The sequence below is a fragment of the Cololabis saira genome, chromosome 1 (assembly GCF_033807715.1).
Source record: "Cololabis saira isolate AMF1-May2022 chromosome 1, fColSai1.1, whole genome shotgun sequence".
In the NCBI taxonomy this organism is placed as follows: domain Eukaryota; kingdom Metazoa; phylum Chordata; class Actinopteri; order Beloniformes; family Belonidae; genus Cololabis; species Cololabis saira.
Window position 1 is genome coordinate 975,033 of NC_084587.1, and position 25,190 is coordinate 1,000,222.

General features: G+C 45.2%; 2 protein-coding genes across 3 annotated transcripts in view; one reads left to right on the forward strand and one right to left on the reverse strand.

The window, feature by feature from the left end:
• The window catches only part of vps54 (VPS54 subunit of GARP complex), a 315,827-nt gene that overhangs the window by 227,221 nt on the left and 63,416 nt on the right, over positions 1–25,190 (forward strand). The gene's annotated exons all lie outside the window — the stretch shown is intronic.
• Positions 354–13,593, reverse strand: LOC133450272 (polycomb group RING finger protein 2-like). The gene is made up of 9 exons (XM_061728829.1): positions 13,456–13,593; positions 12,991–13,124; positions 8,433–8,529; positions 8,286–8,341; positions 7,087–7,216; positions 6,955–6,994; positions 5,850–5,948; positions 2,887–2,967; positions 354–1,529 (listed from the first exon to the last, which is right to left on the reverse strand). The coding sequence occupies exons 2-9, from the start codon at positions 13,106–13,108 to the stop codon at positions 1,137–1,139; spliced, it is 1,014 nt and encodes a 337-aa protein (XP_061584813.1). The 5' UTR covers positions 13,109–13,124; positions 13,456–13,593; the 3' UTR covers positions 354–1,136.

Genomic DNA, 25,190 nt, shown 5'->3' on the forward strand with positions numbered 1-25,190 from the left:
CATAGGACTCGGTATTGAGTCCTTGACCTTCATTGGTGCAAATTAGCCCCGCCCCTTCTTCTGATTGGCCGATATGCGAGTCCTTCACCTTTATTGCTTGCAAAATCAAGCAATGTTCACAAATGGGCAGCAGCCCCCCGTAGCACTCTCGAAATCTCTGCGAGGAAATTTTCTAGTTATTGTTATTCTACTGTAAATATATTTCAGGAGGATTTGGGTCATAGTTTAAGTACCAGAACCAAACAGAACCCACTCAACGGATCCCCCTGGTGACTTGGGGGGGCCGGGCCCCCACCCCATATCTCCGGCCCTGCCCCCCTCCAGGAGCCACAAACGGACCCGGGCGTCAGAGACCTAGTAAGTAAACATTTTATTGACCTAAACATGCACAATATGGCTGATTAGAAAAGACTCGTTGAAAAGCAACAGAAGGAATGTTGGACTTTGATGGAAACAAAACAAATATTTAAATCCCTTTTGAGTTCGTGGACTTGAGTCAGTCCAGCCGCTGAACTTGGTAGTGCTTGAAGAGAGAGAGACGCCGCTCCTGCTGGGAATACTGGTGCTGACGGGCCCCGCGGGCCGGAACCGGGTCCGGGACCGGGACCGAGGCCGGGTCCAGAACCAGGACCAGGTCCAGAACCGGATCCAGGACCAGGACCCGCGGGGCAGACGACTGCATATACGATACAAAACGATTACAATATCTCGTATAAAAGATAAGTTTATGCTCCACATGCACACACATACACACTGTACAGATGTGTGTGTGCACGTTCTAGTCTAGCGCACACACACACACACACACACACACACACACACACACACACACACTTGAGTGTCCGTCACTCCTTCATTCTGTCCAGTTGAGGCGAAGCAGCGCCGGCCGTCACGGCGACGGGGGCGGGGCCTCGTCCTGGGGGGCGGGGCAGCGTCAATACTGTCCTCACCGCCGCGGCGGCTAGCGCTGGGTAGTCGGCCCGCCTTCACCGCCCCGCGGCGGTTAGCATTAGCTGGTCGGCCCGCCTTTGTCGCCCCGCGGCGGCTAGCGTTAGCTGGTCGGCCCACCTTTGTCCCCGCGGCAGTTAGCGTTAACTGGTCGGCCCGCCTTCGCCGCCCCGCGGCAGCAGCTACCGCTAGGTGGTCGGCCCGCCTTTGTCACCCCGCGGCTCCTCCTTGGCGCCGCTGGCGTTCGTACCGTTGACAGTTAGCTTGCGCGCGCCGGGCTTGGCGGCGAGGGCGTGGCGTGGGGGGGCGGGGCCGGAGGAGGCGGGGCCGTTGGAGCTCTGGACGGCGGCGGGGGAGGGGCTGTTGTTGTGGGGGGCGGGGTTTCCCGAGGCCGCCCGGGGGGGCGGGGCCGCCCGCGGGGCCGGGGCCGCCGTCGGACTGTGGACCTTCTCGCTCTGGGAGTCGCTCTCCGACGTGGGCGACGTGTTGACGCCGTCCGAGTGGCCCTGAGCCGCCGCCTGCGGTGCCCGCCGGCGCTTCCGGGTCGGCTTCACCAGGTACTGCAGCGGGATCGGACCGGTCTGTGGAGACAGGAGACCAGAGGTTACCTTCTTCGGACCATATAAAGGACATTATTGTATATGACAACATGGCCGCTGCGTCCCAGAATGCTTGCGGCCATGTCGACCAAGCCCTATTTGTTAAGAGATGGAACAAATAAAAACATGGAAACACCTCGGACAGCCCCACAAGCTGGCGGGAACCAGAGAGAGAACCCCAGAACCGGAGAACCCCAGAACCGGAGAACCCCAGAACCGGACCGACGGCTCATTAACCCAGCTCCCGTGTTCCTGGTGGAACCGGCAGAAGACGCGTCAGCAGCGTTTAGTTTAGTTTAATTTAGTTTGGTTTAATTTAGTTTGGTTTCCATCCTACCAGCCTAGAGGATCGGTCTCCCCCTGATCCTCCCTATGTGTCCCTCAGGGCTCTATTCTGGGGCCTCTACTCTTTTCCCTACATGCCCCACCCCCCCGGGATCCATTATATAAATATAACATTCACTGCTATGCTGATGACACACACATGACACGCCCAAAACGGCTTAGCTCCGCATTATTTGCAAGACCTGATAGTGCCTTATGTTCCTGGCAGAGCTCTCCGCTCTCAGAGTGCAGGTTTACTCGTAGTTCCTAGAGTATCTAAATGTAGATTTGGAGGGCGGGCGTTCTGCTATCAGGCACCATTACTATGGAACCAACTTCCAATCTGGGTTAAGGAGGCTGACACCACCTCCACCTTTAAAACTAAACTTAAAACATTTCTGTTTAGTAAAGCCTATAGTTAGTGTTTAGTAAACCTCTAGCTGGTGTTGGTAAATCTCTAGGTAGTGTAAACTCTAGTGTGTTAGAGACGCTCCTGTAGTTTTTCTTGTGCTGGCCCCCCCTTCTCCTCTCTTTTTTCTCTTTTGTACATGGTGCAGCATCTTCTGCCGGTGGCGAAGAGAATCCCTGAATGCAAAACACCGGATCCTGCAGCGTGGGAGTGAGAGGGGCAGGGTAACGGCCCGGGCCGTTACCCTGCAGTTACATTACGACTTTATTCTCGCAACATTACGACTTTATTCTCGCAACATTACGACTTTATTCTCGTAACGTTACGACTTTATTATCATATTATTAAGACTTTATTCTCGTAATTTCCTTTTTTTTGTCTTAGTTTGGCCCTAATACTTCGTCGTATTCAGAAGCTACAAAAGGAAGTAAAACCTTCAGCTACGAGGCCCCGCCCCCTTCAACAGAGAAACTTGGTAACGTTTATAGTTATTCTTGGCTGGAACCTCGGACCGATCCTGGATCGCCCCCAGAGATGATCCAGACCCCCCAGAGATGATCCAGACCCCCCAGACCTCCCGTGGTTCATCAGAGTAAAGTGACTCACTCGTCTCCACTCGTAGAAGTAGGCGATGTCCATGAGTGTGTAGTAATCCTTCAGGGGCTCGTCTCCGTACAGAACCTCCACCTGCAACACAGAGACACGTCAGAACCACCAGAACTACCAGAATCCATCAGAACTAGTGGTGGGGGGGAAAAATAGATATTGCAATATATTGCAATATATTGTTGCGTTCTCTGTCATAATAAATAATCGATAAACTGACGGCAAATATGGATATTTTATTACAACACACATAATGGATTTACGTGGTTGTCACCGCACTAATGTTCATGCACTTTAATTAGTCCAGCTGTTCAGTGTTTACATTTATACAATTCTTTGTACATTGTAGGAAGTTTTGGCATTAAATAAATGCATAAACAGACGTTTTCCTTTTTAAGGGTATTTTTTCTTTTTCAGTCACATATATATCGTGATATATCGTTGACGAAATTTCTTACAATATATATGGAATATCGTAGATACCGTGTATCGTGATATCGTTATCGCGGGCCACATATCACCACAGTATTGAATCGTGAGTTACTCGTATCGTCCCACCGCTACTCAGAAACCCCCAGAACCCCCGAACCTCCACCTGCATCACTGACCACGTTTCCAGCATCAATAACCTTTTCTAACCGGAATATGATCAATAACCCGGTTACACGGCCATGTAAACACCAATAACCCCTTTGAATAACCGGAATTTGCTCATATTCTGGTTTTTAAAAACCCCAATATGAGCCCTGGGTTCCTCCTTTTCTAACCCGAATATTTGTCATGTTTAGCCTAACGGGATTTTCACCCGGTCGAAATGTCGTGAATAAAGTTGAAATGTTGAGAAAAAAGGCAAAATTTCGACTTTATTCTTGAAATTGTATTTCAACATTAATCTTGACATCGTCGGTGAGAATCTGAGACAACTGTTATCTGAAATAATCTTCTGATTATTTTTCTAAATAAAAGACTAAAATGTAATTTACAGCAAAAACAATGACAGTAACCAAATCTTTTGATAAACGTGGTATTTAGTAACGTGTTGGGCTGGACCAAACTAACCGATTAAGCCGGAGATATACTCTACGCACGTAACCTGCGTAGCCTGCGTAGCCTGCTTTGTGTCTGTTCATGCTCCACTGCGTACGTCGCGTACCACCCGAGTAGAGCCTGTCATACCGATGGTGACCGATAGGGGGCAGTAAGCAGAGCAACAGTTGGAAAAGCTACTTATATTAAGTAGCAGAAGTAGTAGCAGCAGCAGCGGTAGCAGATTAGAAAAACGAACACTTTTACAGGACAATATTGGATGATGTAGGAGATTATAACATCGTGTGAATGTGTATGAGTGTGTATGAATGTTTGTGGTGGTCGGAGGGGCCGTTTGGCGCGATATGGCAGCCACGCTCCCGTCAGTCTGCAGGGCAGCTGCGGCTACAGACGGAGCTACCACCGGGGAGGATGTGTGTGAATGAATAATGATCTCTGTAAAGCTCTGGGTGCCTAGAAGGAAGCTAAAGAAAACCATAACATTATTATTATTATTATTACTCTTTTTTTAATGTGTATTACTTATTTATATTACTGTTTTACCCCCTCCCTGTGTGTGTGTGTGTGTACTTAGTCTTTCCAGACTAATTTATCCAGCATTCTCCTCACCCATCTCAACAAGAATGACGAAACAATAAATCCAGTTAATTTTAGGTTCATATGGAGAAGTAGATGTCAATATATAAGAAAGATTAACATGGTCAAAAAATGTATTGTTCCTAATATGATTCCAAGTCATTCAATAGTATTTTTATTGAAAAACAGAGTATTTAAAATAAAATAAGTCCCGTCAATTGACTCCCGGCTCCCGGCTCCGCTTCCTCCCGGCTCCGGGAGGCACCGAGGCTCGGCGCGTACCTCCGCCGGGGCTCGGTCGCCGGGGCTCGGCGGCCGGGGCTCGGCGGCCGGGGCTCGGCGGCCGGGGCTCGGCGGCCGGGGCTCGCCATCCGCGGTACTCCCGGGGACTCTAGTCCCGCAGCACCAGTGAGTATTTTGACCGGAGAGATTATAAAATACCGGACTTCGGCATATTTTACCGGACAACGGAAACCCTGGGGGGAAGTTAAATATTGCATAAATATATGCACGGGGAACTTTCTCCAGGGGAGAGCAGCATAATCGTGCCAGCCGGGATCAGACCGGGAACAGCGATACTAGCGGCCAGAGCGAGAACTGCAGGTCGCGTACGCGTTCAGTGTCTTTTTGAGAAAACGTGCACGTCGACGCGTCAAATGTACGCAGGATACGCAGGATACGCGAGACGTGACGTCACGCGTATCCTGCGTCTGGCGTACGCGTTCTGAACTGCAAGTATAAACGCGGCTTTACTAACCGATTACTAACTGGACATCCAGTTGGACGTCCAGTTTTTAGTTTTTAGTGCCGGTGTCCGAATATTTGTTTCTGTTTTGTTTTTCCTTTTTCATATTTTACCCAAAATGATTTTGTTCGTACTTAAATAAATAGATATTTGTAAGTTTTAGTTTGGAATCAATCCTCTTATTATTTTTCTTTAAGACTACAACTTACGTGGTCTTTTGTGTTCTGCTGCAAACTTTGCTGTTCTCTATTGTTTAAATTGTATTTTGATTGCTGTACGGCGACCTTGAGTGCCATGAAAGGCGCCTAACAAATGAAAGGTATTAATTATTATTGTTATTATATTCCCAATGTTTCAGTAACCGGAATATTGGCCACGGTGAACACAAACAAGAAACGAAACAACTGTATCTGTTTAGCCCCTGAATCGGAACAAAACAAACGGGCCACAGGTCTGAAAGCTCCTTAGGCAGTGGAAACAGAAATCCAGGTTCCAAACTGACATCCCAACTCCCAACCAGAACCAGCCCTGGAACCGGTCTGGTGGAGACGGGGTCTGAGTGTTTTAAACCCTCCCGTCGGCGTCGGCCCGTTACCCGGTAGTTGTTGGGGATGTCCATCTTGCTCCGCAGGAACTTGGCCAGGTGCATGACGGACATGGCAGCGGGACACTGGAGGAAACGCTTCCCGTTGGACTGAGAGGAGACGAGAGGAGACGAGAGGAGACGAGACAAGAGGAGACAAGAGGAGACGAGAGTTAGTTAGTCCCAGCAGGACGGACCAGCGGTTACTAGTGATGCACATAATGTTATTTATATAGCACATTTAAAAACAACAAGGTCGACCAAAGTGCTGTACAGTTTACATTTAAAACAAAACAATACAAAAAGAAAATACAGTACAAAGTGTGGAAACAATAAAATCACTAATGTACTTAGATGGTCAATGAAATATAGTGATGCACCGATTGTTCGGTAACCGAAATTGTTCGGCCGAAAATGGCAAAAAAACACTTTCGGTGTTCGGTGGAATAAGTGGGAAAAAAAGCGAACAATTAATAACGTTGTAATATAAGGAAACAGACTGGCCGCTCCGTAACGGTTGCACCACAAACATAAATCGTTGGCCAACCAAAAAGTAACCACATAAGAATTTTACCAACATTCACCAGGAGGTGGAACCAAAACAACAGAATGCTGGAAATTAAAACATGTTCAGTTTTTATGTTCAATAAATATTTTCTACCTTGTAATTTTGAAAAAGATTTTTTTCTTTTAAAAGCCTAAATTAAATGTATTTGATTTGTGCAATGGTGAAAAAATTGGCAAAATAAATGAAAAACTGCTGAAGAACCATGTTCGGTATTCGGCCAAGTGTTTATTATTATTTTCGGTTTCGGCCACAGATTTTCATTTCGGTGCATCACTAATAAAATAGTAATAAAAAATAGAAAATAGACGGCAAAGTTCGGTAACCAAAATTTATAGCATTTCTTTATTTGCAGCAGCGTTTGTTTTTATTTGCAGCGTTACTTTTATTTGCAGCAATGGCGGGTCTCGGCCACCGTATTTTCCATGATCGGAATAAATAAAATATGAAATATGAAATATGAAATTCGGTATTCGGCCAAGTGTTTATTATTATTTTGGGTTTGGGCCACAGATTTTCACATCGGTGCATCACTAGCGTTTATGGTTTTACCTTGTCTCCCTCCAGCTCGGGCCGTTGTCTCTCGCTGCTCCTGCAGGAGAAACGTTAGAGAGTTAAACTCTGACCAGGTGATGGTGGTTCTGAGGACAGAGATTTCTGAGGACAGAGGGACGTCCGTCTTACCGGCTCTTCTCGTAGAACTGGATGGACAGACTGATGATCTCGTCCTCTGCGATGTTGAACGTTTCCACCACCTCCCCCGGCTCCAGGACCCGGTTCTCCGCGTAGAAATCCCTCCGTCGCTTCATCTCGTCTGGGGGGAAGAGAGGAGGTGAAGAAGAGAGGAGGTGAAGAAGAGGAGGTGAAGAAGAGAGGAGGTGAAGAAGAGGAGGTGAAGAAGAGAGGAGGTGAAGAAGAGGAGGTGAAGAAGAGAGGAGGTGAAGAAGAGGAGGTGAAGAAGAGGAAGAAAAGAGGGGGTGAAGAAGAGGAGGTGAAGAAGAGAAGAAGAAGAGAGGAGGTGAAGCAGCCGAGATAAACGTCTCTACACATCTATAACTGTCTCAAAATATCTATAAATGTCTGGAAACTTCTTTACACATCTGTAATAATCTATAACAACTATAACTGTCCATAAATGTCTATAAATACGATAAACGTCTATAACAACTATAAACATCTCTACACATCTATAATCATCTATAACAATAAATGTCAATAAACATCTATAACCGACTAAAAACATCAATAACGTCTCTAAACATTTCTACACATCTATAACAACTATAAACGTCTTTAAATGTCTATAACATCTATCTGTTTTGTTTGTTAAGCGACCTTGTGTATCATGAAAGGCGCTATATAAGTACAAGTTATTATTATTATTATTATTATTATTATTATTATTATTATTATTATTATTATTATAATAAACATCCATAACCATCTAAAGCCTGATTTAAGGTTCTGTGTTAAACCAACGCCGTCGTGAACCTTCGTTCTTCTCCGTCACTCCATTTCTCCGGTGCTAAACCCCCAGAACTAGTTGATACTTTGTTTAGCTTCCGGCTTTTCCGGTCACAGTGAATCAAAGAGATCAGGACAACTATTGTGCAAAAAAACTAAACAAAATAAATCAGACACACGAAGAAAAGAGGCTGAAAGTTCACGACTGTTTCACGAACCGGAACCAGAAATGCGTTGCTACCAAGAGAACCAATCACAGCCTCTCGTCTGTGTTGGGTCCTAGTTCCATTTTTTGGGAGGTGCTAGCAGGCGTAGCTACGGAGAGACTAGCGTAGCCGCGTACGCTACGGTGTTGGTTTAACACAGAACCAGAATTCAGCCTTAACAGCCTCCACATCTCTGGTCACATGACGTCGTACCTTTGAACAATCCTGGAACCAGTTTATACACGATGTCCTGGAGAGTTTTGTCGGCCCTGGAAGAAGAAGAGAACTGGGTCAGGTGTTGGTGGAAACAGACGGGTCAGACCGCCCGGACGGGTCAGACGGGTCAAATGGCCCCGTTACCTGATGCTGAGCTGGGGACACGTCTTCTGGACCTGCATGTCACACCGCGGGCAGAACTTGTTGGTCTCCAGGAACGCCACGATGCAGGTTTTACAGACTGGAGGGAGAGAGGAGTCAGTTAGGGGGAATAATAATAATAATAATAATAATAATAATAATAATAATAATAATAACTTGGATTTCTATAGCTTCTTCAAGGCTCCCAGAGCTTTACAGAGATCATTATTCATTCATACACATTCTCTCCGGTGGTAGCTACATTTGTAGCCACAGCTGCTACATTTGTAGCCACAGCTGCCCAAACATTCAAACAGATTCACCACCAAACATGGCAGGTGGGTAAGGTGTCTTGCCCAAGGACACTACGGCAGCAAACTGGGACAGAGCAGGATTTGAACCGCCGACCTTCCGATCATTGGACGACCCGCTCTGCCACCTGAGCTACTGCCGCCCCAAGATTAGTGGACACTGGGGGCCCCCAGGGGCCACACCGGGGACCACACCGGGCCCCTGGGGGCCACAGTGACCGCACCGGGCCCCTGCAGCCACTAGGGGCCGCCAGAATCCAGTAGCAGCAGAGTCTGGGTGAATAAAATGACTGAACTTGTGAGAAAATACGACAGAGTATTAGGGCCAAACTAAGACAATAAAAACAATTGGAAATTACGAGAATAAAGTCATAATGTTGCAAGAATAAAGTCGTAATAGAATAAAGTCGTAATATTACGAGACTAAAGTCGTAATGTTGCGATAATAAAGTGGTAATTTATGAGAACTGTAACAGGAAGAGCTTCTTCTCCCTGTGTTAAAATGAGGAATATTGAGCATCTTGTGAAGTTATATTTTGGTATCGGTTTCACAAATAAGGAAATACTTAATCTTTTGGAACTTCAGCATCGAATTATTATCAGTATAAGGACTTTAAAACGACTGTGTCTATTTGGAAGAAGGAAATCTTTCTGATTATCCTCGTTGTTTCCTGAGAAACAACAAAACCTCTTTGAATGTAGATGTAGCTACCGATAGCCCTGCAGTCACCACTACTATATTATACTATACTATACTAATCTATACTATACTATACTATACTAATCTATACTATACTATACTATACTAATCTATACTATACTATACCAGACAGCTCCTCTTCCACAAAACACGGATGTGCTCTTCTTGTTAAGAGTTCTCATAATATTATGACTTTATTCTCGTAATTTCCTAATTTTTTTTTGTCTTAGTTTGGCCCTAATACTCCGTCGTAGATTTTTGAGTTTAAACAACCAAAATATAAAATTATTCCTTTCAGATTTATCAGTCAAGAGTTTCTGAGTCGTCTCTGGAAAACATTTAAATTCAGTCCTTTTTGTTTTTGATATTAAACACCTTCCTCTGCTGCAATTTCCCTTTTTTTTCTGATTAAATGCTTCATAAAATATTATCCAGCTCAGCTAGTCTCAGTAATATTTATACAGCTAGATAATTCTTAAATGTAAAGTATTACTGCCTGGTCCCGGATCCCTCCAGAGCGTCTGAAACCGTTACTGCAACTCTAGAGCTGCAACGACTCGTCGACATAAATCGATAATCAAAATTGTCGACGATAAATTCCATTGTGGACAATTGTCTCCAGACGTGTTTTTCCAACGGAGTGAGGCGTCTCACTTCAATACAATCTCTGCCGAGAGTCACGGGTAAAACAAAAATGGCGGCGTCCTGTAGCAGCTCCGCGTAATAAAACATAAAAGTTTGGGAGCATTTTAGCGTCGATACGGCGAATGAAAAGATGACTTGCAAGGTTTGTAATCGAAATATACAGAACATTAGTGTGATACAAAACTATATACAGGACTATCTCAGAAAATGAGAATATTGTGATAAAGTTCTTTATTTTCTGTAATACAATTTAAAAAAAAAACTAAAATGTCATCCATTCTGGATTTATTACAAATCAACTGAAATATTGCAAGCCTTTTATTATTTTAATATTGCTGATTATGGTTTACAGTTTAAGAAAACTCAAATATCCTATCTCAAAATATTAGAATATTCTGCGAATCTTAATCTTAAACTGTAAACCATAATCAGCAATATTAAAATAATAAAAGGCTTGCAATATTTCAGTTGATTTGTAATGAATCCAGAATGGATGACATTTTAATTTATTTAATTGCATTACAGAAAATAAAGAACTTTATCACAATATTCTAATTTTCTGGAACAGTTCTGTATATGATGCTCCGTACTATATGAAACGATTACAATAATAAGAATAATTGTTGTTGTAATAATAATATTTATATACCAAAAAATGTAATGATTGGTCTTTGGTTTCCTTTTGTTTTCTCTTCTACAGATTGTTGGGTTGTTTTTTGTTTTGTTGGTTTTTTTTGTTTCCTCTAAGCATTGATTATTTACTTTCTCTGTTACTTGTTTTTCTGAGATCCGTCTTCTGTTTGTTTTTTACGGTGGCCGAGACCCGCCATTGCTGGGAATAAAAGAAACGCTGCAAATAAAAAGAAACGCCGCAAATAAAAAAGCCACAACGGAAGTGAATTACCGGGGACTGTTTTTGCTGATGCACCGGTGTTTTTTACGTGAGAGGAGAAGAAGAAGACGAAGAGGACGTAAGTGAAAAGGAAGAAATAAGAAGAGCGAGGAATAAGAAGAACAACGAACGAGAAAATAAGTGAAAAGGTTAGTGTTCAACGCCGCTACGTGTCATTTTTAATGTGCAACACCGGTGCATCGGCAAAAATAGTCCCCGGTAATTCACTTCCCTTGTGGCTCTTTTATTTGCGTCGTTTTTTTATTTTATTTGCAGCAGCGTTTCTTTGTATTTGCAGCTGCGTTTATTTTTATTTGCAGCAATGGCAGGTCTCGGTTTTTTATTTGATTTTTCTGTCGTATTTACGTTTGTCTTCTTTCTTGTTTTGCATGTGTTTACTTTGCTGTTTTGTTGTTGTAGATTGTTTGTCCTTGTTGTTTTAGTATCAACTATGACGTAAACTAAGGTAAAAAGGGTAAAAGGCACAATAATCTCAGGCTTCAGCTACACCTTTACCGGTTTATTCCTTACTTCTTTTTTTATTATTTCTTTCCTACAAAAGGAAATGAAATTCAATGTATTTATCAATGGAAACTGATCGACCAAATAAACTACTACTACTAAAATAAACTAATACTACTAAACTACTACTACTATATTGTAAAGCCGACCTTGCTTATCACCTTGGTAATTTATTAAGCGTATTTTGGCTTTAAAAGAGAACTTTAACGTTACGCCTGAAAAAAGTATTTTAAATGAAATGCATGCAGTCTGAAGAAGTTGAATAAAATATCTATTTTTCATTGAAGTGCCATCTTTCTTGTGTTTATTATCATTTGCCACATAATTAAAGCAACCTCATACTAAATTTAAGAAAAAAATACTAATTATCCGATTAGTCGACCAATCGTTTCCGTAATAGTCGGTGACTGGTCGACAATTAAAATAGTCGTTAGTTGCAGCCCAAGTCTGCACTGCAGATTTTTAGAAAACCAGGGGGGCCTAAAACAGAATCCTGCCCAGGGCCCCAAAAATAACACATACACCCCTGCTGCAAATAAACATCAAAGCGTTTGTTGCAGAAATAAAATAATGTGTAATTCTCATAAATTACGACTTTATTCTCGTAATATTACGACTTTATTCTCGTAATATTACGACTTTATTCTCGTAATTTTACGATTTTATTTTCATAATATTATGACTTTATTTTCCAATTTTTTTTTGTCTTAATATTACGATATTGTTCTGATAAATTACGCCTTAATTCTCATAATATTACGACTTTATTCTCGAAAATTATGACTTTATTCTCGTAATTTTACAACTTTATTCTCGTAATTTTACGACTTTATTCTCATAATTTCCAATTTTTTTGTCTTAGTTTGGCCCTAATACTCCGTTGTAGATTTGTGAGTTTAAACAACCAAAATGTAAAATGACAGTCTGAGTTTGAGTCGTCTACGGAAAACTTGAGTCTACAAAGTTTTGTATTTTTCATCCATCACAAATTTTGTTTTTGAAAATGTATTTTAGTCAAAATCTTAGTTTGCATATTTTCAAACGTTTAAAGTCAGACGTCTTTACGTTGTGAGGGTTTTCTTTTCCAATCAAAGTTGCAACTCAACAATCAGTTTTCACATTTTGTTCCCGACAAAGTTCTTTTTGTTTTTGTTCGTTTTGATCTTTTTTTTATTTGCAGCAGCGTTTCTTTTTATTTGCAGCGTTTATTTAATTTGCAGCGGCGTTTGTTTCTGTTTGCAGCGTTACTTTTATTTTCAGCAATGGTGGGTCTCGGCCACCGTAATTCTAGATTTAAGAAAACCAGGGGGGCCCAAAACAGAATCCTGCCCAGGGCCCCAAAAACAACACCAACACCCCTGCTGCAAATAAACATCAAAGGGCATGTTTGCAGAAATAAAATAATTTAACAGTTAAGACATTGTGAGCATGCATGGGCGGTTCTGGGGGTTCTGGGGTCCTGGGGGGCCCGGGGGGGCCAGGGGAACTTACAGGAGTGCAAACACTCTACGATGGTCGTTGCATCGATCAGGTATCCTGCACACAGAGGACAGGTGAGGTGCGGGTTCAGATCCGTGATCTTGATCCGGTTCGGCTGCATCTTATCCATCTGGACTGATGTGGATCTGGGGGGGGGGGGGGGGCAGAGAGACCTGGGGGGTCAGTTTCTGCTCAGCGGGGCCCAAACCCGCAACCGCCACACAAAGCAGCCATCTTAAGCCCGGTTTATGGTCCCGCGTTAGAGCGACGCAGAGCCCTACGTGCGTAGGGGACGCGTCGCCGCGTACCCTACGCACGTAGGCTCTGCGTCGGCGCGACGCGGGACCATAAATCGGGCTTTACATTCACTGACAGGCTGCGGGAGGAACAACGGAGCCGCGGCCGCGGCAGCCGCATGCGGCGCTGCCGCCCGCGCGGTAGACGCGTGCGGCTGCCGCGGCCGCGGCAGGGATTTACCTGCGTTTAACGGGCAGAAGCGGGTCCCGGCTCGGTCCCGGTTCGGTCCCGGTCGCTCCGGCTCGGTTCGGGCTCGGGCAGCAGCAGCAGCAGCGCCAGAAAAAATGGCTTTTTTTCAGCCCCGTCAGAGGGACTGCCCATTTTGGATCACGTGACTTTATTTTGTCGCCTCGTTCACGGGGAGAGAGGGGGGGAGGGGCAGGGGCGGCCGCTAGGGGGGGCCAGGGGGGGCCACGGAACCCCCCCAAAAAAAAAAAAAAAAATTAAAAATATGAAAAAAGGAAAAAAAAATAAAATAAAAATATTTTAGAGGAAGATTTTTTTTCATTATGCACTTCGAGAAAAAAGTCGAAACGTTGAGAAAAAAGTCGAAATGTTGAGATTAATGTCGAAGTACAATTTCGAGAAAAAAGTTTAAATGTATTTCAACTTTATTCACCAAATTTCGACTTTATACACGACATTCTGACTTTATTCTTGAAATTGTACTTCAACATTAATCTCAACATTTCGACTTTTTTCCAAAAAAGTATATAAAAAAATAATAATAATAATAAACATAGATAAGTGTCGAGAAAAAAGTCAAAATGGGGGTGTAGGATTAAATAAGTTTATACTTCCTCCCACTCCTTTTCAAACATGGAACTGAAATATGTGTTTTGATATTGTTTTTTTTTCTTTATGTTGTGAATGTTACCTGTATTTGTTTTCTAATCTTTTTTCTTGTTTTTTATACATGTTCGAAATAAACAAAAAAACAAACGAAAAACGAACGAATGAAATGTCGAGATTAATGTTGAAATACAATTTCGTTGATGAAATGAATAAAATTTCAAATGACAATTCACCAAACTGTCCCAGATGTAAAACCAATAAAGGTACTTTCGCGCATATGTTCTGGTATTGTGAAAAATTAAATGGATTTTGGAACTCTATCCACTCATTTACAAAAGCTGCATTGACGACACAATTTGATTTATCCCCAGGTGCCTATTTATTAAATGAACTGCCAGAAATACGAATGGACTCAAAGAAATACAGACTGCTAATTACGATAACATATTATGCAAAAAAATGTATTCTTTTACTTTGGAAAGGGGAACAGCTGCCCTCCTTTGAAATGTTCAAAGAACAAATTATACAATTCCTCCCATTGGAGAGGGTAACTCTCAAAGGTTAGTGTTAGTGTTCCCTGAACTGTGGTCTCCACTCCTAAATCAATCAGGGGGAGAAAATATGGACTGACATGACTCACTAATTGAGTTGACCATTTGTCAAAAATGTAGCTGCTATCTCATGTATTAGCTGTATTTATTAACCATTGTCTGCGTTTATTTTTTGTCTATGTTTGGATGTTTTTTTTTCTTTGTTTTTTTGTTTTTGTTTTTTTTTTCCTTTTTTTTCTTTTCTCTTGTTTTGTTTTGTCAACGCTTGTAGGGGCTCCAACTATAAAACAATAAAAAGATATTAAAAAAAAAAAAAAATGAAATACAATTTCGTGAATAAAGTCGAAATTTCGCCTTTTTTCTCAACATTTCAACTTTATTCATGACATTTTGACTTTTTTCTCGAAGTGCATAATGAAAAAAAAAAGTCCTCCTCTGAAATATTGTTTTTATTTATCTCCTGCCATACATAGATTCTATTTCTGAGCCTAATAATAAAAAAATATATATATTAAAAAAAAAAGGAAAAATAAATAAATATATATATATATATATATATATATATATATATATATATATATATATATATATATATATATATATATATATATATATATTAGTAAAAAATATATATAATATATTAAAATATAAATTATCTATATTAGAAAGTAGTAAAACGTATTTGTGAGCCTGTATACTACAACTACAGAAGAATATTAGGGCTAGGAAGGAGAAAAATAAAAATAATATTTTAGAAGAGGATGATTTTTTTTTTCATTATGCACGAGAAAAAAGTCGAAATGGGTTCCAACTTTATTCACAAAATTTCGACTTTCCCACTCCCAAATCACTAGCCCCCCCCCAAATCAGTAGCCACCCCAAATCACTAGCCCCCCCCAAAATCAGTAGCCCCTCCCCCAAATCAGTAGCCCCTCCCCCAAATCACTAGCCCCCCCCAAAATCAGTAGCCCCTCCCCCAAATCACTAGCCCCCCCCAAATCACTTCCCCCCCGAATCAGTAGCCCCCCCCCCAAATCAGTAGCCCCCCCAAATCACTAGCCCCCCCCAAATCAGTAGCCCCCCCCAAATCACTAGCCCCCCCCCAAATCAGTAGCCCCCCAAATCAGTAGCCCCCCCCCAAATCAGTAGCCACCCCAAATCACTAGCCCCCCCCCAAATCCGTAGCCCCTCCCCCAAATCAGTAGCCCCTCCCCCAAATCAGTAGCCCCCCCCAAAATCAGTAGCCCCTCCCCCAAATCACTAGCCCCCCCCCAAATCACTTCCCCCCCGAATCAGTAGCCCCCCCCCCAAATCAGTAGCCCCCCCAAATCACTAGCCCCCCCCCAAATCAGTAGCCCCCCAAATCAGTAGCCCCCCCCCCAAATCAGTACCCCCCCCAAATCACTAGCCCCCCCCAAATCAGTAGCCCCCCCAAATCACTAGCCCCCCCAAATCAGTAGCCCCCCCAAATCACTACCCCCCCCCCAAATCAGTACCCCCCCAAATCACTAGCCCCCCCAAATCACTAGCCCCCCCCAAATCACTAGCCCCCCCCCAAATCAGTAGCCCCCCCAAATCACTAGCCCCCCCAAATCAGTACCCCCCCCCAAATCACTAGCCCCCCCCCCAAATCAGTACCCCCCCAAATCAGTAGCCCCCCCCCCAAATCACTAGCCCCCCCAAATCAGTAGCCCCCCCCAAATCACTAGCCCCCCCAAATCAGTAGCCCCCCCCCAAATCACTAGCCCCCCCCAAATCAGTAGCCCCCCCAAATCAGTAGCCACCCCCCAAATCACTAGCCCCCCCCCAAATCAGTAGCTCCCCCCAAATCACTAGCCCCCCCCCAAATCAGTAGCTCCCCCCAAATCACTAGCCCCCCCCCAAATCAGTAGCTCCCCCCAAATCACTAGCCCCCCCCAAATCAGTAGCCCCTCCCCCAAATCAGTAGCCCCTCCCAAATCACTACCCCCCCCAAATCAGTAGCCCCCCCAGATCACTAGCCCCCCCCAAATCAGTACCCCCCCAAATCAGTAGCCCCCCCCCCCCAAATCAGTAGCCCCTCCCAAATCACTACCCCCCCAAATCAGTACCCCCCAAAATCAGTAGCCCCCCCCAAATCACTACCCCCCCCCCCCCCCCCCAAATCAGTAGCCCCCCCCCCAAATCACTACCCCCCCCCCCCCCCCCCCCCCCAAATCAGTAGTTCTGGTTCTGGTCCTGGTCCAGGTTCTGGTTCTGATTCACCCCAGACTAACTTCTTATAACAGAACACAACTGTAGTCGTTACAATTTTACTTCGTAGTCAGGGAACTGAATAATGTTTGATTTTCAAAAGCCTGCTAGTTATTAGTGTTGCGCTAGCTAGCGCTGGAAGCTAGCACAGAGCATGAGGTGAACATTTCTAATTACGTGAAAAACAACTCGTTTCCAATCGGCCTCCGTCAGTCGGTGTAGAACCTTTCATAGCTTGATGCTAATGCTAACACTGCTAACATCAGCTTGTGGTCGTGATAGCTTGATGCTAATGCTAACACTGCTAATGTCTACCTGTTGTCACGATAACTTGATGCTAATGCTAACACTGCTAATGTCTACCTGTTGTCACGATAACTTGATGCTAATGCTAACACTGCTAACATCAGCTTTTTGTCACGATAGCTTGATGCTAATGCTAACACTGCTAATGTCTACCTGTTGTCACGATAGCTTGATGCTAATGCTAACACTGCTAACATCAGCTTGTTATCACGATAGCTTGATGCTAATGCTAATAGTGCTCACGTCAGCTCTTTCTGATAGCTTTATGCTAATGCTAACAGTGCTAACGTCAGTGTTGTGATAATTGCAAATTTCCCCTCTGTGGGACTATTAAAGGATTATCTTATCTTATCTGGATTATCTTAACAATGCTAATGGTAGCTTGTTGCGAGAGAGCAAGTATCTCCATAACAAAAGCTACTTATCAGTGTTGTGCTAGTGTGGCCAGGTGACGGGGGGCGTGTCTCTGACCCAGGTGTGCAATCAGGTGGTGTTGAGCCAGCTGGGACAAACATTTCCCATAAAGGCGGCGGCAGACAGGTTGCTCTTCATAAAAGAGAGTGGAGAGTTGCATTTTGAGAAAAAGTGCCTCAGAGCATTCGGCTGTAGCCCGGGAATGGGAGGATGCAGTGAATAGCGGCTCCACGCTGCAGACTGCCTGTATCTATTGTGCAAAACCGCATGGCAGACGGCAGTCACAAGCTTTAATAGAGATGTAAGTTCTCTCTTGTGTATGATGGTTGATGTTCACTTTTACTACCTTTTATTATGAGTAATGGGTCATTTGAATGTGGTTTGTAGTGAACTGATGCCCCGCGCTGTGCCATCCATCGCGCTGTGGGGAGACGGGGTTCGTTGACTCTGTGTGTTGCAACACTTTGGTGAGCTGTCTTTGTGGTGTGTGTTGGGTGGGATGCGGTGCTCATCGACTCCCGCTGTTGATTAATGGTGTTTGTTTCAATGTCTTATACAGGGTTGTCCTGAGTGGTCACTGCTTTGGACCAGGTTAGGTTAAAGCCATAACACCACAGTGGCATTTAGGATAAATGTTGTGATTGTGTGCCAACCTGTCTCTTTTAGCGTTACATTATATATTTTGGGATAACGTGTCTTTTGTACCTGTGTTTTTATCCAGAGATTTTCTAAATAAAGATTATATTTTTATATTCAGTCGTTGTCCGTCTGAAGTGGTCTCTATAGCCCTGGGTTACAGTTTGGCGTTGTTGACAGGATCATAAGTTTGTGACCTGGGCTATAGTTACCTACCTGACGGTAGACAGAGAGACAGGTTGGACATACAAATAGTGAGATTTGTTTTGGTGTGGAGGCTAAAAGCAGTGACCACAGACGTCCGGCGTCCACGAAGAAAGGCTGGGGAGCCAGAAGTCTCGGCCATCATAAGTTCCTGCCAGGCTGGGTGGACGAGAGGACGGCTGGTGACGATACAGGGGGACACTGCTGATAACGTGGACGTGTACCACAAACATGAGTGTTGATGACTTGTACAGTGAATTGGCGGCTCTTAAAGCTAGACTAGAGGCTGAGAGAGAGACTATGAGTCAGTTAAAAAATGAAAACGAGTCCTTGGTACAGAGACTGGAATCAAGTACTCAGTCTGCCTCTACCCAGGGATCTGCTCCTGGCGTGGGTCGGGGCGAGATATTGGGGAGTGGTACCAGAGATCGTATTGTATACTTGCCTAAAGAGAAAAAATGTACAGTGTTTAATGGTGGTTCAAGTGCAACGTTTTATGAGTGGTTAGATGAAATTGATGCCACTTTGGTTTATCGCTCTTATACAGAGGGTGAAAAAGCAGCGTACATTTATGAGCATCTGGGGGGAGAAGCAAAGCAAGAGATAAAGTATCGTACCCCTGCTGAACGATCGAATCCACAAAGTGTGTTAGCCATTCTCAAGGAAAGCTATGGGCAGCCCCAGTCACTCACCAAATTACAGAAACAGTTTTTTGATAGACGACAGCGGGATGGGGAGAGTGTGCGGGAGTATTCACATGCATTAATGGCTATCATGGAAGAGATTAACCACTGCAATGTCAGGGAAGCATGGTGTGGGGATTTTGCTTTGCGGGACCAGTTTGCAGAGAATGTGTACGATGTTAGCCTCCGCAGAGAACTAAAGAAAAATATTAGACAGAATCCCACTATTTCGTTTTTCGAGCTCCGTAAGGAAGCTCTTCAATGGGGCGAGGAAGCTGAGTGTGTGGTTGAGCGCAGAAAGCGGGTGGTGGGTACCTGTGAGAAGGTGGAGGCTACACCAGTAGAGGTGGGTGTGGTTACGGCTGCAGTTGAAGTCAAGCCTGACCCCATGCTTGTTAGAGTATTGGAATTGCTACAAAAGCAGCAGAGTCAAATTGATGATTTATCACAGAAACTCACGACAACTATGCAGACGTCAGGTTCCAAGCGGACAGACACTCGTAAATGGCAACCTCGTTATGATGCGTTAGGGCAGCCAATTTGTTTTAAATGTCAAAAATCCGGCCATATTGCACGTTTTTGTTCTGCTTCACGTTCTACTCGTAGCCAAGACCAGTCTGCACCTGGTTTGCCCACAGGGTGTGATGGGTCAGCCCAAATATTAGAGCAGCAGGGAAACTGCAACCCCCTGTGGTGAGGAGCCAAACCACGGGTGGGGTACAGCCAGGCTCGGTAACAGTCCCCTATATTGACCCACAGGTTTACGAATGTCTGGTGGGGGAGTGTGATACTGTAGAGGTGTCTATGGGGGGAGTGAAATTTAAATGTTTAATCGATTCTGGGTCAAACGTTTCCTCTGTTACAGAAAGTTTTTTTTTCAACCATTTGTTGCCCAAATGGGGTGGGAATTTGGCTGACTGTGGGTGGTTGACGCTGAGTGGTGCGCATGGGCTGGATATTCCATATCTAGGTTATTTTACAATTGACGTGGAGGCAGTGGCACTGGACAGAACTATACCACAGCGAGGTATATTGGTGGTGAAAGACCCGATTGGGCGTGCCGCAAAAGAGAGAAAAACAGCGGTACCGGGTTTGCTGGGTATGAATGTCATTAAGAAATGTTATCAGTTATTATACCCGGTGCAAAGTCATAGCCCACCGCCACCTCTCGTAAACACTCCAGGCTGGCAGACTGCTTTTGCAGCCTGTCAAAATGAACAATTTGTAATTGTAAAGAGTAACCTGTTTGCCGTAGCCGTCTTGCCGACTATTATTCCTGCAGGCTCTGTGTGTTTTGTCCCCGCAGAGGGACCTAACAATCTCTGCCTTTCGAGGGCATCTGTACTGGTAGAACCGTTAGGGTTGGAAGAGGGGAATTTGCCCGGGGGGTTGGTGGTCTCCAATACTTATGTGGAGGCTAACAATGGGCATTTGGCAGTTCCAGTAATAAATGTGGGGTCCTCAGATGTGAGACTGGAGCCACAGACACGCCTTGCATCACTACATATGGTTGAGGTAGTGGCCGGGGAGGGTGTGGCTGTTTGTTTTGAGCGAGTGGGCCCACAGGAAGAGCAGGTCATGATTAGGGAACAGCATGGATCGCAAGGAGACGGGGCGCTGTCTCCTGAGATCAATGCCCTTCGCTTTCCCGAGCTATCGGAGGAGCAAGCGAGACGAGCCAGACAGTTGTTGTCCAAATTTTCTCATGTGTTTGCATCCTCTGAGAGCGATATCGGGTGCACCAACCTTATCTGTCATGAAATCCCAGTGGTCGATGATGCCCCAGTGAATCAGCGGTACCGGAGGATCCCGCCCAGTCAATATGAGGAAGTTAAAAATCATATAAAGAAATTGCTGGAGCAGAAAGTAATCAGGGAGAGCAGTAGCCCGTACTCTTCCCCCTTAGTTATTGTCAGAAAGAAGGATGGCTCGATGCGATTGTGTGTGGATTATCGGCGGTTGAATGCAAAGACCCGCAAGGATGCATTTCCTCTTCCGCGCATCGAAGAGTCATTGGATTCTCTGAGTGGTGCGAGATGGTTTTCAACACTAGACTTGGCGAGTGGGTATAATCAAGTGGAGGTGTTGGAGAGAGATAGATCTAAGACCGCCTTTTGCACGCCTTTTGGGTTGTATGAGTTCAACCGAATGCCATTTGGCTTGTGTAACGCTCCAGGGACCTTTCAGAGGCTCATGGAGCGCATACTGGGGGACCAGCGCTTCCAAGCACTATTACTTCACTTGGATGATGTAGTGGTGTTCGCGTCCACATTTGAAGAACATCTGCGCCGGTTAGAGATGGTCCTGTTGCGGTTTGAACAGTGTAACTTGAAGGTGAAGTTCAGTAAGTGTTCTTTTTTTAAGGCTGAGGTGTCATACCTGGGGCATGTGATCTCTGCACGGGGAGTGTCGACTGACCCAGCAAAGATACATGCAGTAGCAGAGTGGCGAAGCCCTCAGACTGGCGGAGCTATTGTCGTTTCTAGGTTTCGCAGCTTCTACCGCAGGTTTGTGAAGAACTTTGCGAGTTTGGCCGCGCCACTCCACGCACTTTCTGCACTGTGTTCTCCCAAGAAAGATAGGCGTCCACTATCGGCACAGCTGTTTCGTCAGCATTGGAGTCCTGTGTGTGAGGACGCATTTCAGGGTTTAAAGCAGAGGTTAATCTCTGCTCCGGTGTTGATATATGCTGATTTCACCAAGCCCTTTACGGTTGAGATAGATGCCAGCCATCACGGGCTTGGAGCGGTGCTGTCCCAAGACGTGGGAGGCCGGAGGAGACCGGTAGCATATGCCAGTAGGGGATTGAGGACGTCAGAGCGGAATATGGAGAATTATAGCTCCATGAAATTAGAGTTGCTGGGACTTAAGTGGGCAGTGACAGACAAATTCCGCGAGTATTTAATTGGTAATAAGTTCACCGTCCTGACAGACAACAATCCGCTCAGTCATTTGCAGACAGCCCGGTTAGGGGCTGTGGAGCAGCGGTGGGTGTCTGAGCTAGCCAGATTTGATTATGAGATTGTTTATCGGCCAGGCCGACAGAACGCAGCGGCAGATGCTTTATCCAGGCAGTACTCGAGCAGAGCCTCAGAACCAGCACCCACAAACCCGGGTTCACACCAAGAGGATGGCACCCCCAGACCGGAAGGTTGGCAGGTCGCATGGAGTGAGGAACAGGCAGGTCAGACCCCATCGGCCAAGGTCTCGACTACGACTTTCCCATCATACAGTATGGAATCTTTGTCTCGGTTACAACAAGCAGATCCAGAAGTAGCGTCTTTTCTTAAGTACTGGCGGCGGGCAGAGAGAGCAAACCGGGAAGAGAGACAATCAGAGTCCCCTAGGGTAGTGGAGCTGTTGAGGCAGTGGGAAAGGGTTGTAGAACACGAGGGTGTGTTGTATCGGAAGCGAGAGGACCCAAGAGAAGGCCAACAGGAGCAGTTAATCATGCCTAGGGCACTACAAAGAGAGGTATTGGTTCAGATGCATGAGGGTCATGGTCACCAAGGTATTGAAAGGACCTTTAAGTTGGTAAGCGGGCGGTGCTACTGGCCCGGGATGTATCGTGATGTGGAGGAATTTTGTAAGTCCTGTGAGAGGTGCATTGTGTCAAAGGCTCCACAGCCAAGAGTAGTGACTGAAATGGGGAGTTTGTTGGCATCTAGGCCGTTGGAAGTGGTGGCCATGGATTTCACAGTCTTGGAGCCTTCCTCCGATGGTAGGGAGAATGTATTAGTTTTGACTGATGTGTTTTCAAAGTTTACGGTTGCCATTCCAACCCGTAACCAACAGGCTACCACGGTGGCTAAGTGTCTGGTTAAACATTGGATCCAGCCTTATGGAGTGCCAGCTCGGTTGCATTCAGACCAGGGCAGGTGTTTTGAGGGTGAAGTAGTGCGGGCCCTCTGCAAGTTGTATGGGATGAAGAAGAGTAGGACAAGTCCTTACCATCCGCAGGGCAATGGGCAGTGCGAACGCTTTAATCGTACACTCCATGACCTCCTCCGTGCCCTTCCCTTAGGGAAGAAGAGGAAATGGGCAGAGTATTTGCCTGAGGTTGTATATGCTTATAACACCACTGAACATCAGAGTACTGGCTACTCGCCATACTTTCTCCTGTTTGGGCAAACCCCCTGCATGCCCTTGGACCTCATGCTGGGAGGAGAGCAGGATGAGGTTGGAGGGGTTGCAGATTGGGTGCAGCAACATCAAGAGCGTCTTCAGGTGGCCTATGAACATGCTAGGGATCAGATGCAAAAAGCTTTAAACTCTCGCCGTCGGCAGTGGGGACCAGCATCAACAAATGCAGACCTGCAGCCAGGAGAGTGGGTCTATGTGCGAAATCGGAAGGTGATGGGTAGGAATAAGATTCAGGACCTATGGCTGTCCGTTCCCCATCGGGTAGTCAAGCGCTTGGGGCCTGGAAAGCCGGTGTATACCGTGGTGCGTGTTGATGAGGCAGGACTACCCAGGAACCTACATCGTTCGGAGCTCCGGCGATGCGGTCCTGGTGTACGGTGCGAGGGAGAAAGGGATGGCAACGCTATGCAAATCGAAGAGAGTGGAAGTGAAGATGATAGCTTGATATGTGTGGGCATTCGGAGTGAGTTAGAAGACTGCCGCGAGGCAGAGTGTGATCCCATGGGTGTTAGCCAGGAACAGGGTGAGCAGAGCTCAGAGGAGGAAGGGCAGTCCCAGGGGGACCAGGGAGAAGGTTCTCCACTCCGAAAGGGGAGTTCACTGGAGGAAGACACCAGTGCTCCATTGCAGATCCGCCGGTCTCAACGAAGCAATGCAGGCATGCATTCTAACCCCTTTAATTTACCGCGATCAGCCATCCACCATCAAAGTGGGAAGAGTACACGGCTAGGGGTTAGGGCATCTCAGCTGGAGCATATACAGGCAGGGGCGGGCTCCTTCGGTGCCGCTGGCCAACCGGGCAATCAGTGAGACCCTGATTAAGTTTTCTAGGGGGGTGAGTGTGGCCAGGTGACGGGGGGCGTGTCTCTGATCCAGGTGTGCAATCAGGTGGTGTTGAGCCAGCTGGGACAAACATTTCCCATAAAGGCGGCGGCAGACAGGTTGCTCTTCATAAAAGAGAGTGGAGAGTTGCATTTTGAGAAAAAGTGCCTCAGAGCATTCGGCTGTAGCCCGGGAATGGGAGGATGCAGTGAATAGCGGCTCCACGCTGCAGACTGCCTGTATCTATTGTGCAAAACCGCATGGCAGACGGCAGTCACAAGCTTTAATAGAGATGTAAGTTCTCTCTTGTGTATGATGGTTGATGTTCACTTTTACTACCTTTTATTATGAGTAATGGGTCATTTGAATGTGGTTTGTAGTGAACTGATGCCCCGCGCTGTGCCATCCATCGCGCTGTGGGGAGACGGGGTTCGTTGACTCTGTGTGTTGCAACACTTTGGTGAGCTGTCTTTGTGGTGTGTGTTGGGTGGGATGCGGTGCTCATCGACTCCCGCTGTTGATTAATGGTGTTTGTTTCAATGTCTTATACAGGGTTGTCCTGAGTGGTCACTGCTTTGGACCAGGTTAGGTTAAAGCCATAACACCACAGTGGCATTTAGGATAAATGTTGTGATTGTGTGCCAACCTGTCTCTTTTAGCGTTACATTATATATTTTGGGATAACGTGTCTTTTGTACCTGTGTTTTTATCCAGAGATTTTCTAAATAAAGATTATATTTTTATATTCAGTCGTTGTCCGTCTGAAGTGGTCTCTATAGCCCTGGGTTACACTAGCTAGCCTGGGAAGCCTAGCACTGCAAACGGCTAATTCTGAATATTCGTTATCCTTTGGTCCATAAAAACGTAGAACATGTCAAAGTCAGGAACAGTTCAGTTCTTTAGGAAAGGATTGACATGAAGCTAATGCTACTGATGTGATGCTAAAGTTAATAATACTACCCTTGTGATAACCAGCTTGTTGCTGCCACGGCTGATAAACTTGTTAAAACAGCCCATAACTTCGGTTTATACAGTTTCATTAAATCATTTTTTCCACTTTTTATCACAATTATGTACATTGTATCATGTTGTAAACATCTAGTTATGTTTCATCTTACTGATTTTATTT